At 41.9% G+C, this 12,228-nt stretch overlaps 1 protein-coding gene across 2 annotated transcripts in view; it reads left to right on the top strand.

Annotated features, from left to right (window-relative positions):
* The window catches only part of Sel1l (SEL1L adaptor subunit of ERAD E3 ubiquitin ligase), a 46,391-nt gene that overhangs the window by 18,311 nt on the left and 15,852 nt on the right, over positions 1-12,228 (top strand). For both annotated transcript variants that reach the window (XM_052738701.1, XM_052738700.1), the window contains exons 5-11: positions 818-923; positions 1,681-1,843; positions 5,746-5,799; positions 5,887-5,946; positions 7,540-7,621; positions 7,959-8,113; positions 9,480-9,536. In XM_052738701.1, coding sequence (XP_052594661.1) covers positions 818-923; positions 1,681-1,843; positions 5,746-5,799; positions 5,887-5,946; positions 7,540-7,621; positions 7,959-8,113; positions 9,480-9,536 — 677 coding nt within the window. The remainder of the gene's footprint in view (positions 1-817; positions 924-1,680; positions 1,844-5,745; positions 5,800-5,886; positions 5,947-7,539; positions 7,622-7,958; positions 8,114-9,479; positions 9,537-12,228) is intronic.

Here is a 12,228-nt window from a genome sequence, read left to right as displayed (position 1 = left end):
ACACAAAGCCCTGGGATTGGTCCCCAGCACCACATATACTGGTGTGGTGGCACATGCCTTAATCCTAGCACTCTGAACAGCCAGATCAAAAGTTCAAGGACATCCTTGGTTACATACGAAGTTTGAAGCCAGCCTGGGGTACAAGAAACCCTGTTTCAGAAAAAGAAGAGAGAAAATAAACAAACTTGAACATTGTACACTAAATTAGATCTATGTTTAATAAGAATCAAGTTTCAAGATTTTAATTAGATAACTAAATACTTTTGTAAATCTACAGCATGTGACCTTTGAATGTGATGGCTGTTTTCTGGCTGTTCTTTTCTAGTGGCTTTTTGTTATTATTTAGCTGAAGTTAGCATTGAATGTGAAGTTTTAGTTGAATTCTATTTTAAAAGTCATCATCGCTAACACAAAAATGTGCTCAAAAGCAGCCTGGTCTTGCTGTCTCTAAAAGGAAGTGACTTTGGTAGACTTCAGAAGTCTTTGTCAGTACAAGGCACATTTCAGCTGTCTTTACAGTCATGTTTGGAAATAGTGAAAGATCCTTCTCTGTTTGTGTTCCTACCTGAAACAGTGAGTAAGCCTGGTACTAGAAAATGAAATTCGCCGGGCGATGGTGGCACACACCTTTAATCTCAACACTCGGGAGGCAGAGCCAGGCGGATCTCTGTAAGTTCGAGGCCAGCCTGAGCTACAGAGCGAGTTCCAGGAAAGGCGCAAAGCTACACAGAGAAACGCTGTCTCGAAAAACCAAAAAAGAAAAAAAGAAAAGAAAATGAAATTCATTCATTTCATGCGTGTGTCATTTTATTGTCAGCTGAAGAGGATGCTGCGAAAAGACGGCAGATGCAGGAAGCAGAGATGATTTATCAGTCTGCGATGAAGATACTGAATGGAAGCAATAGGAAGAGCCAGAAGAGAGAGTAGGTCGCGCCGTCCGGCCCATTTCCCCTGGCACAGGCCCTCGCTGAGGCCAGTCACTGCATGCTTCTTCTTAAGATCATGTGGCCAGAGACACATGAGATTTCTTAAGTGCTGTCGCAGGAAACCTTAATGTGTTCGAGCAGACTTTAACTCATTAGGATGAAAAGATTACACATATTGACCATAAGACTGATCAATGAGAAAAATAGCAATAGTAGATTAAAGTTGTAGTTGGTTCTAGGAACTAAGAATGAATGCACTATTCCAGATTCAAAAATAACATAAAACAAACAAAAGGAATTGTCACCAAATGTGTTGATTTTTTTTTTGTATTGCTTTGAAGTGTTCACCTAGAATGTAATACTCCAAAAGAATTCTAACATTTTATGTCTGTTTGATTCCTGCTGGCTTTGTTAGTCTATGCATAGAGTTAGAAAATTTTGAGTTATTTGAATATTTACCTGGCATTATTACAATTTTCCATTGCAAATCTTGTTAACCTGATCATTAGATTTTTCAGTCATTGTTAGTGTAATTAGATAATTTCAAGATACTAGACATAAGGGAAACTGGCCCCTTAGCTAAATCAAACTGTCCAGGATGTTTTCTACATATATAAATAACATGATATAGTAGGAGTAATATGTAGGAATTTATTATAAAATAAGAAAATTGCGGTACATTAGTAATGAAAAATCTTTTGATGGCTGTTCTGGAAACACAGCTGACTTTCTGTTTGATTGCTTCTGTTTAAAGAGCATATCGATATCTTCAAAAGGCAGCAGGCATGAATCACACCAAAGCCCTGGAGAGAGTGTCCTATGCTCTTTTGTTTGGTGACTACCTCACCCAGAATGTCCACGCAGCGAAAGAGATGTTTGAGAGACTGACTGAGGAAGGTTCTCCCAAAGGACAGACTGTAAGTGCAGCTTCAATGGAGAACCTCTGTCTGCCACAGCACTTGGTCTTTATTGTATTTTTCTTGGGGGCAGGGGAGGGTTGTTGGGGGGAGGTGTTGTTTGTATGTATGAGTGCTTTGCCTGCATGTGTGTCTGTGTACCACTTGTGTGCCTGGTGCTCAAGGAGGTCAGGAGAGCATGTCCAGTCCCCTGGAACTAGAGTTACAGATGGTTGTGAGCCACCATGTGGGTTCGAGAATCAATTCCAGGTCCTCTGAAAGAGCAGCCAGTGCTCTTAAGCACTGAGTCATCTCTCCAGCCCCCACCTCTTTTTAATTTATTTTAACGAAATGCGATGTGTGTATGTCTGTGCATGTAAGTGCAGGAGCCAAGAGACATGGATGCTGAGTTGAACTCAGGTCCTCTGGAGGAGCAGTACATGCTCTTAATTGCTAAGCCATCTCTCCAATACTCAGCACTCAATTCTAATAAGCAATTTGTTCTCTATATCCTCACTTCTTTCAACAATAGAGGACAGGATGACAACATACCTCTAAATACTAATTTTTTGACAGACCATTTTACTTATTTTCTTGGGTACTTATTTTCCTTCATCTAAGAACATTTATGGTCAATGAAGATAATTTTATAGCTACATCTTACCACAATTTCTTTTGTAGTTTTGCAGTATTAAATCTATAGAGAGTGAAATATGAAATATGAGCAATTCTGTAGAGCAGCAATTCTGTTTTATCTGAAATCATTCTCCACAGTATTTCCTCCAAAGTTAAGCTTGATTTTTTTTTAAATCTGTTTGTGTGTCTGTTAGTTTTAGAGCGTGTGCACGTGTGTATATGTGTGTGTGTGGTGTGTGTGTGTGTGTGTGTGTGTGTGTGTGTGTGTGTGTGTGTGTGTGTGTGTGTGTGTGTGTGTTATGGGTGTCTCGGAGGCCAGGAGATGGCATCAGATCCCTTGGATCTGGAGATACATACAGGTGGTTATGAGCCACCTCACATGGGTACTGGGATCTGAACTCTGGGCCCTGTGATACAGCAGCAAGCACACCTAACAGCTCAGCCATCCATCTCTCCAGCCCATTACTGATATCTTTGTAAAAAGTAAAACAAAATGTTTTAGGACTCATGCAACAGTCCAGGGAACCCTTGATACTCCTTCAGCCTCCTGAGAAGATGGCCTTGCAGGCTTACAGCACCAGGCCCAATCGGATGACTTAGCTTCCCTAACCTGGTTCCTTACATTTATTCCATGCAGAAACTGAGGGTTCCTGACTTACAGTGGTCCGATCTAGATGTCTTTTTTTAACTTTATAGCTATGTAAAAATGATGCATTTTCATTAGCACTTCCGCCTCCACCCTGATTTTTTTCCTAGGCTGCAGAGGGCTGGCATAGCCTGTCCTGATGCTGTCAGCCTGGTGATGACAGCTCCCAGGCAGCCACATGCCCATGAGGGGCACATGCAGCATTGGGAAATATCAAGCAGAAACTTTATGATATTCACCCCATCAAAACTCAAATTTAAGGCTCAATAGAGTCCCAGGAAGTGATGGGAATTCATTTACTCATATGCTCATGTGATACTTTATTTACTCATTCATTCTCTCATTCGTAGTTTACCAACTTGGGGATATAGCCGAGAAGAGCGTTTGCCTAGCATGTGCAAGGCCCTGGGTCCAATCTCCTAGTACTACACTTCTCTCTCTCTCTCTCTCTCTCTCTCTCTCTCTCTCTCTCTCTCTCTCTCTCTCCCTCCCTCCCTCCCTCCCTCCCTCCTTCTCCCTCTCTCCCTCCCTCCCTCTCTCTCCATCCTTCCATCCTGTATATACCCCTAACATATTGTTATAGCACTGAGCTCAAATTTTTCTTTATCCTGATTTTGTTGAAACAAGTGTCCATCACAACATTACATTTAAGTTGATATTTATAATGTGGCTCTTTGTCTGATTGGTTGGTTGGGTGATTGGTTTGTTTCTGTGTTAGAAGTAGATACATCCAGGCAGTGGTGGCACACGCCTTTAATCCTAGCACTCAGGAGGCAGAGCCAGGTGGATCTTTGTGAGTTCAAGGCCAGCCTGGTCTACAGAGCGAGATCCAGGAAAGGCGCAAAGCTACACAGAGAAACCCTGTCTTGAAAAAACCAAAAAAAAAAGATACAGTTTTTCTATATAATGTCCTGCCTGCATTTGTCGTCATGACAGCATCCATTCATTAATTTTTCTACTATCTGTATTTCCTATAAGCCAAATACCACAGCTAAAGGCTAATAAACTTAAACAACTGTTTTTAGCTAGGCTACATAATAAGTGCATTTCAGTACCACATTGCACTATATGCACTGAAAACACATCTTCGTTATGTTATCAATTAATAGTATAAAGAATGCAAAGATTGGCACCTAGGTTTAAGAGGCCGTGTGATGGAGACTGGAGAGATGACTCAGTTGTTAAAAGCACTGGCTGCTCGTCCAGAAAAACCAGGATTCATCCAAGCACACACCAGGTGGTTCACAACTATAACTCCTGTTCTAGAAAAGCCAACACCCTCTCTTGGCCTGTAAGAGTATTGCACTCATATGGTACGTAGACATATATTCAGGCAAAGCATCCATACACATAACATACATACATATATACATACATACATACATATATACATGTTTAAGTTGACTATCCTGTTTATTTAAATTGTGCTTGGTAATTCAGGTTTAATCAAAATATGAGCTATGCCTAAAAGTATGTTATTGGAATACATGCATATTTGTGAAATTATTTTCAAAGATACATTTTCCTCTTAAATTATCATTCCTGCAACCTAGAAAAAATGCCTGTTTCCCCCAACCATAATAGAATGAAGCATGTGGGATACAGTCCTCTTGAAGCTTTATGGTAACAGGTTCATACCCATTATTTTCTGTGAATATTTAATGAATCTGCTGCTCTTTCTTGGTCTCATTTTTAGTTGTAAACAGATGTGATCTTAACTGTTCTTCTCTTTCTGAAGCTTTTTCCCTTCTTGTTTCAGTCATATGACCTGTAGACATACATGCATTCTCTTCAGAGGCACTGAAGTCTTTAAGGCAGCATTTTCGTGGCGTCGTCCACCTCTGCAGTGTCTCTGCATTCATACCCCACCAAGCACTCTCTCTGTGCTAGTCGATTGTAGCTGAGGCAGCAAGCAGAACCCCCCAGAGCAGTACTTCTTGCCCTGCCTGCCGGACTAGATTGAGCTCTTCTGCCCAGATTGCTTTCCTGCAAACAGTGACTCCTGGGCAAGAGTTGACCTCCTTTGCAGCCATATCTAGGATCATTGTCTTACCTAACTGCAAGGGCTGCTGAACTGTGGGTGACCTGCCACTCTGCCCTTATCACTGTGTGTCATCAGGATAATGCACAGAAGAGAAGGCTGAGTCACCTCAGTACATGGTTTGGTGGTGGCTATCTTAGGAATTCGTGGTTTGCAAAGTGACCATCTCCCTCAACCGCTTGATGTCTCTTCACTCCTGAGATTGCTTATCCTGGGACACTCTTATACTTTTTCATTTCTCCTACAGAGAAGGAAATATGTTGATAGAATGGCCCAAAAGATACTTTATCTTCATAATAGCTAAAAAGAATGAAGTAAGGACCATCTTTAAATGTGTCCAGCTTTGTTTTTTGTTTTTGTTTATTTGGGGTTTTTTTTTTTTTTTTAGTCAATACCTTATTAACTTTCCTTTAACCTTCTGACTAAACTTGATGACTTGTTTAGAGTTGCACTTAGCTATGTGGTTTGTAAAAGGCTGAGTGTATTTCCCTGGCTCTTCAACTGAACCATCATGCATAGTTGTACTCAAATCTTTTCTCTGTGTAAAACTGTGTGTCTTCACCAAAGCGAGACTATTTACTCTTCCCAATTTTCCCTCAGGCTCTTGGCTTTCTGTACGCCTCCGGACTTGGTGTTAACTCAAGTCAGGCAAAGGTAATGTTATTGAAGTCTTACTGTATAGTAGATTTGGAATTGAGTAAGCACTGGCCTGTGTTCATTTACATATCTGCTTTTTCACAGGCTCTTGTATATTACACTTTTGGAGCTCTTGGAGGCAATCTGATAGCCCATATGATTTTGGTAAGTGTGAACTTTAAGACAACTTACATTAAAAGGTGAAATCTGTGTCTGCAGTGGCCATAAGTTTTCCAGTCCTTCTGACTGAGATTTGCTTACAATCAAATCCTCAGGTAAACATCCAGCAGATTCTTGTTAATGGCTATAACACATTGAATCTACATGGATAAACATTTATGTAAATTGGAATTGTTTATCAGAATTATTTTTTGGATTGAATGGTCAGAGATTTTGCATTTAAACTGATGAAGGACCTACTATACAAAACTGTCCTATAAAGGACTCTTGAAGTATCTGTGTATAAGCTGATAGCATTGATCACTTACATTGCTTAGTGATACAGAATCTGTCCACCAATTTCTTTTTGGGCTATGGAGCTTAAGTTTCTTACGTGTTTGGTTTGGGATAGGTCACATGACCTGTGGTACATTGTAGACACTATGTTTTCAATGAATATAAGTTCCTTGTTGCAGGAATGTAAAGGCTGGACTGGGTGGACATGAAACTCAAAGTAGGAGAACAGTCCAGCACTGGGAAGGCTCTCCAGATTTTGTTACTGACAGGACAGACAACGGTAGTCTAGTCTTCCGGCCAGCTGGGGAAATCATAGATAATTTCAAAAACAACTACCGAGTGATTGTCAAGATCAAATTGGATATGTAGGTAGACAGAGACAGCCTAAAGAGTAGACTGCTGGGAGTTGATAAGCAGGACAGATAGGAATCCAGCAGAATAGCCGAGTCATGCCCAGGAGCGTGAATGGTCTCCTGTCCTGGGCCTCAGCCGCTGAAAGAATTGAAGGAAATGGAAAGCAGAGGTGCTGGGCTTTCTAAGCATCTCTCCTCCTGAGTTCAGTGTTGTCTTTGTTTAATCTGTGGTGACATATCTCAGAGAGTAACTGAAAACCACCTTCAGATGTATTTTTAGGTACGTTTCTTTTGGTGGTGTTGCTATAGATCTGAGACAGGGATCTCTGTATGTAGCCCTGGCTGGCCTGGAACTCTTTATAGAGTTGTAAACTCACAGACATCCACCAGCCTTCACCACCACACCTGGCTCAGATAAATTTTTAAGAAATATGAAACAATTTTATGTGGCAAATGTATATGAAATAGTTTAAATCACCCACTTTCTTAAACAATGACTGTAGAATCAGACCGTGTTATACATGTGGCTCTATAGTAATGCACCAAGGACTGCTAAAGCTTACAAAGTTTTGAGTCCGTGCAGACTGATTCCCGACAGCTCCTTCCTGCTTCATGTTCTTTATAATCAGCTAGCCTTCCCCTTTATTCTGTAATCATTTGTTAGTGGTGAAACTACCTCATTCTTGTTAAGATTATGTCCCAAATAAAGCTGACATTAGTTCTGAGTGAAAACTGATGAGGACTACATACATGCTTCATTCGTAAAGTTCGTGGCACTCCCTTGGTTGCTCTAGGAACATTCTTGTCTTATACTTAGCTATAAACTGCTTGTTGGAGTACATGGATCGAAGGACAGCAGAATTGTATTCTGAGTGTAGTTGACTTTATGTGTCACAAGAACACCACAGAACCCTATGGTGTTGTCTTCTCACATGAAGGTGTCTTACAGGGTTACCGGTACTGGGCCGGCATCGGAGTCCTCCAGAGTTGTGAGTCAGCACTGACCCATTATCGCCTTGTTGCCAATCATGGTACCTGTTTTATTTTTCTCTTTCACCCTCTAGAAATAAAGTGCAATTCATTTTAAATATATATGTTCTGATTGTAGTAGTTCAAATATTGCAAATGACTCTCTGAAGTGTACTTATCATTTAACTACTTTAGTTATCAAGAAAGACATTCCTTTCACACTTTGTTCTTAAACATGTTGTAGTGGAAGTCTGATTTATTAATGGGTTATTATGCTGTCACCTGTAGACTACTACAGAAATAGTACCCTTAGCACCATGTCTGTCAGCATCTGCTTGCTACAGTTATTACCTTCTCCTCTGACTTCACCTCCCGTTCCTATTTGTCCCCCTCCATCAGTTGCTAGCGATATCTCCCTAACTGGAGGCTCTGTGGTCCAGAGAATACGGCTGCCTGATGAAGTGGAAAACCCGGGGATGAACAGTGGGATGCTGGAAGAAGATTTGATTCAGTATTACCAGTTCCTAGCTGAGAAGGGTGACGTCCAAGCACAGGTATGTGTCGGCATCAGGGAATGTCTACTGCATTGTCTACTTAATCCGGGAGGGAGGGCCAAGCACCCACATCTGTGAGTAACATTGTCTTTGCTCTGAGTAATTACTAGCTTTATTCTAGAGTCACCAGTGGGTCCTTTAGAAAAAGAACATCCCACATTCTCAACACCTTTTTTCCTATTACAATCGCAGCTATTTGAGATATATGGAAATAAGTAATAAGTACTAAGAATAGTTTCAGGCTCACAGAAGGAAGTCTTGAGTTAAAACTATAGAGAAAAGTAAATCTGAATGTTACTTGTGGAAGTTAGAAGACAACTATCCGTCCATTTTAAAGTCTTTCTTCCGCACTGGGTATATTTTGGTTTAAATGTTGTGTTACTTGTTCCCTTTGTCTTGCTCTTCTGCACTCCCTTTCCTCTGCTTTCTTGGCCTTGTTTTGGTACTTTCTGCCGTTGCCTCTCCTCCTCCATGAGCAGGACAGTCGGGCCCTCTTCATGGTACCTAGAGATGGCCCCACAGCTCCGCCTCTCTAGTCCAGTGGATAAGCACATCACCGTTCCCAGGACAACACGGAGACCTTAGAATATGCTGAGCATGGTTGAATTCTCCATGGTTTTGTGAACCTCACATTTTTCTTTTATACAACACATATTAGTTTAAAATTATTCACAGATTTGTTTTTTTCTTGTTTTTATTTCTTCATGTCTAAGCTTCTTGGATAATTATCTTCGTTGACTGAAGAGCATCCTTTAGTATTTCCTTTAGAGCATGTTCACTGAGTTCAGCATAATTCATCTAAAACCTTTTAGGAACCAGGGTCATGACTCCATAGATAAAGTACTTGCTGTACAAGTGTGTGACCAGAGTTCCTGTGCCCAGAACCCACACAAATGCCGGGTGGGTGTGGTTCCTGCCTGCAGGTCTAGCACTCAGAAAGCAGCCACAAGACCCCCAGAGCAAGCTGACTGGCTAGGGTGATCTTGTTGAGAGAACCTGCCTCCGAGAATAAGATGGAGAGCAGTTGAAGAAGAATCCTGATATCGAGCTCAGGCCTCCACCTGTGTACATGTGCACCTGCACACCTGTGCCCTTACATCCATGTGAACATGCATACACTCACAAACACTGCCTGTGTATACAGAAGAATGCTCTTGATTTCAGAAGAACACTGTTTTAAAGCATCCCTTTTTAGTTCTTGGAAATTTGAGGATAACTATAAGAGAATAACTACTCAGGATTAAGGACTAGATTTCTAGTCTTTTGAATGATGAACAGAGCCTGTTTCCTTCCAGCTGTTGGTCTGATTCTCATTGTATGCCAGATGCTCACTTTCACGTGTACATCATTTTTGTTGTTTTTTCAGGTTGGCCTGGGACAACTGCACCTGCACGGAGGGCGCGGAGTAGAACAGAATCACCAGGTAACCACCTACTGTTCGGCTTTGCTGCACTGTAGCCTAAAATGGTGCTGTGTGGATGGTCTTTGCTAATGAGGCCCATTTCAACCTGTGTCACAAGTGGACTCTCAAGACCTACCTGATGGCCGATGAACGCATGAATAGACCTCAGAAGGGCCAGAAAGATTTCACTGTTTTTATGTGTGTGTGTGTGTGTGTGTGTGTGTGTGTGTGTGCAGGTACCAATGCAGCAGCCTGAAAAGGATGTCAGATACCTTGAAGCTGGAGTTACAGGTGTGGGTGCTGAAAACTGTACTCAGGTCCTGTGGGAGAATGCAGCATGTGCTCTCAACTGCTGAGCTATCTCTCCAGCTCCAGATCTTATTACTCTTAAACTTAGCTCTTAGTACTGCCCCAAACATGCATGCACATCTTGATTTTTATAGGTCTATAATAGAAGTGAGTCTTAGACACCTTTTGGGTCTGAGAGATGACTCACAAGAGTTCTTGCTGCCCTTACAAATAACCTGAGTTCTGTTCCCAGTACCCATATCCACAGGTTAGAGCTACCTATAACTCCAGTTCCAAAGGATCTGATACTTTTCAGGGCCCTGCAGTTACCCACACTCAGGTACACATACCACACTCAGGTACACATACCACACTCAGATACACACACATACTCAAAATTAAAAATTAATTTTTCTCAAAGAGCAAAGGAAGCCATAAAAAAGGGATACCTTTTAAAGATTATAGGGCTGAGGAAGATGTTACTTATTAGAAATCAGAAGCATGTAACCATTCCAGTGCAATCTATAGCTGCTCACCAAGTTTTACCTGCTCTCTGTCCTAAATATAACTCATCTCTTCCCTTCTCTCCGTTGTTACACCTGTCACTTGTGTGACTCATCTGCCACCTGCAGCTTCTAGGTCACTGTCTGTTTCTGTAAACCCAGCCCCTGATCCTGTGGTTCACCAAAAACTTGTCAGTGCTGGCCCTGTGGGTTCCAGTAGCTTCAAGATTTGCCCTTTACCATGACCTCCAAGACCTCATTCCAGCCTCTGTGCCTCTCCAGCCTCTTGCTATGTCACAGCACCCAGAATTTTCTAAGGTCTCCCTTAAGCCCCATCCCCACTCCAGAGAAAGGTCACGTACGACAAAGGATGCCTGAAAAATATGTGCTCTTTGTGATCCTTGTCCAGAGCAAATTAATTGGTTATGTAACCTTTTCCTCTGCTCCAACCTAAGTTCAAGAAAGCACAGTCATGTCAGCCTTGTCTACCACTTTATTCCAGCCTCCAGCAGAGCCTAGCACATAGTAAGTTCTCCAGAAGTATTTGTCAAACCCATAGGACTCTTATTTTGCTGTCCTACGAGTTAACTAGTTATTTCAACTTTAAGAATTAAATTGTCACAAAAACACGTATCACTAACTGTGCCAAACACCTGTGGGTTTTCTTTAATCGGGCAGCTTGTGGCAGCTGTCATTGTCTCTTGGTCACTAAAATGTATGAGGTACACTGCTACTTACCAAAAGTAATGAGAGAGCAGGATTCTGAGGTAGGTTGGCCCAGAGCTCTTGCATAGCAAGAACTGGGAATGTTCTTGTGCTGTGTGCTGCTTACCTGTAAAGCAGCTCTACAACGGGAGGATGTTTCACCAGCTTCACAAAAGAAAGAAAAGGATTTTCCAGCACGTGTTTACATTAATTCAGCAAATATTTCTGTTCCTACTATGTGCCAGTCACTGCCAGGTTTTCAGAATACAGTACTGGACAGAAAGCTTTGGTCATTGTCCTTACTGAAGATTCAAGTCCACTGGAATATTGGTTAGTTTTTAAATGACTGCACCAACAAATAGCAAGCATTTAAAGTTGTAATTCTGTTTCAAAGCAGAATCAAGGGCTATAATAAGTAAGGGAAGGGGGCAACCAGCTGTCAGCAAAGACTTCTTTAGGGAGAAGAAGGTGGCATGTTGACACTGGAGGTTGAGCCATTCCAGTGCAAAAGGGACACTGTGTGCACGGGCCCTGGGGCAGAAGGGAGCAGGGCTGGTATGCCCATGGTGCTGACGTCAGAGGATATAATGTAGTTCTGAGACAGGTGGTGCTCGCTCCTGTCAACTTAACCTCTGCACTTCAAGGGACTCTTAGAGCCAGCACGATCAGATTTGAGAACATTGACTTTTGCTGCCATGTGGAGAATGAGTTAGTAGAAACCCAAAATACCATCAATCAGGGAAATCAAAGAGGAGACCATTCCAGAGGTTCATGCGAGAGAAAATAAAATGTGGACTAGAGCCGGGCGGTGGTGGCGCACGCCTTTAATCCCAGCACTCGGGAGGCAGAGCCAGGCGGATCTCTGTGAGTTCGAGGCCAGTCTGGGCTACCAAGTGAGTTCCAGGAGAGGCGCAAAGCTACACAGAGAAACCCTGTCTCGAAAAACCAAAAAAAAAAAAAAAAAATGTGGACTAGAACCATGGTATAGGCAGTTAGTAGATGGATTTAACGTATGCTTTGTGAGTTCCATAATTAGACTAGTTTGGTGCTAGGAAGTATAAATTTAGAAGTTCCAGCATCTAGATGACATGTGAAACCGTAGAGTAGATAAGGCTGCTTAGAGAACATAAATGAGAATGGCGTTGTCAGTTGCACCTTGAAGAACTTTAAGTATAGAAGGCAGATGATAGAGTAAGAACTAGCAAAGGTGGCTGTGG

The sequence above is a fragment of the Peromyscus californicus genome, unplaced genomic scaffold, assembly GCF_007827085.1.
Source record: "Peromyscus californicus insignis strain IS unplaced genomic scaffold, ASM782708v3 Scaffold_15__1_contigs__length_86483966, whole genome shotgun sequence".
NCBI classification, from domain to species: Eukaryota; Metazoa; Chordata; class Mammalia; order Rodentia; family Cricetidae; genus Peromyscus; species Peromyscus californicus.
The sequence above is the reverse complement of the archived record's forward strand: the minus strand, read 5'-3'. Positions and strand labels throughout refer to the sequence as shown.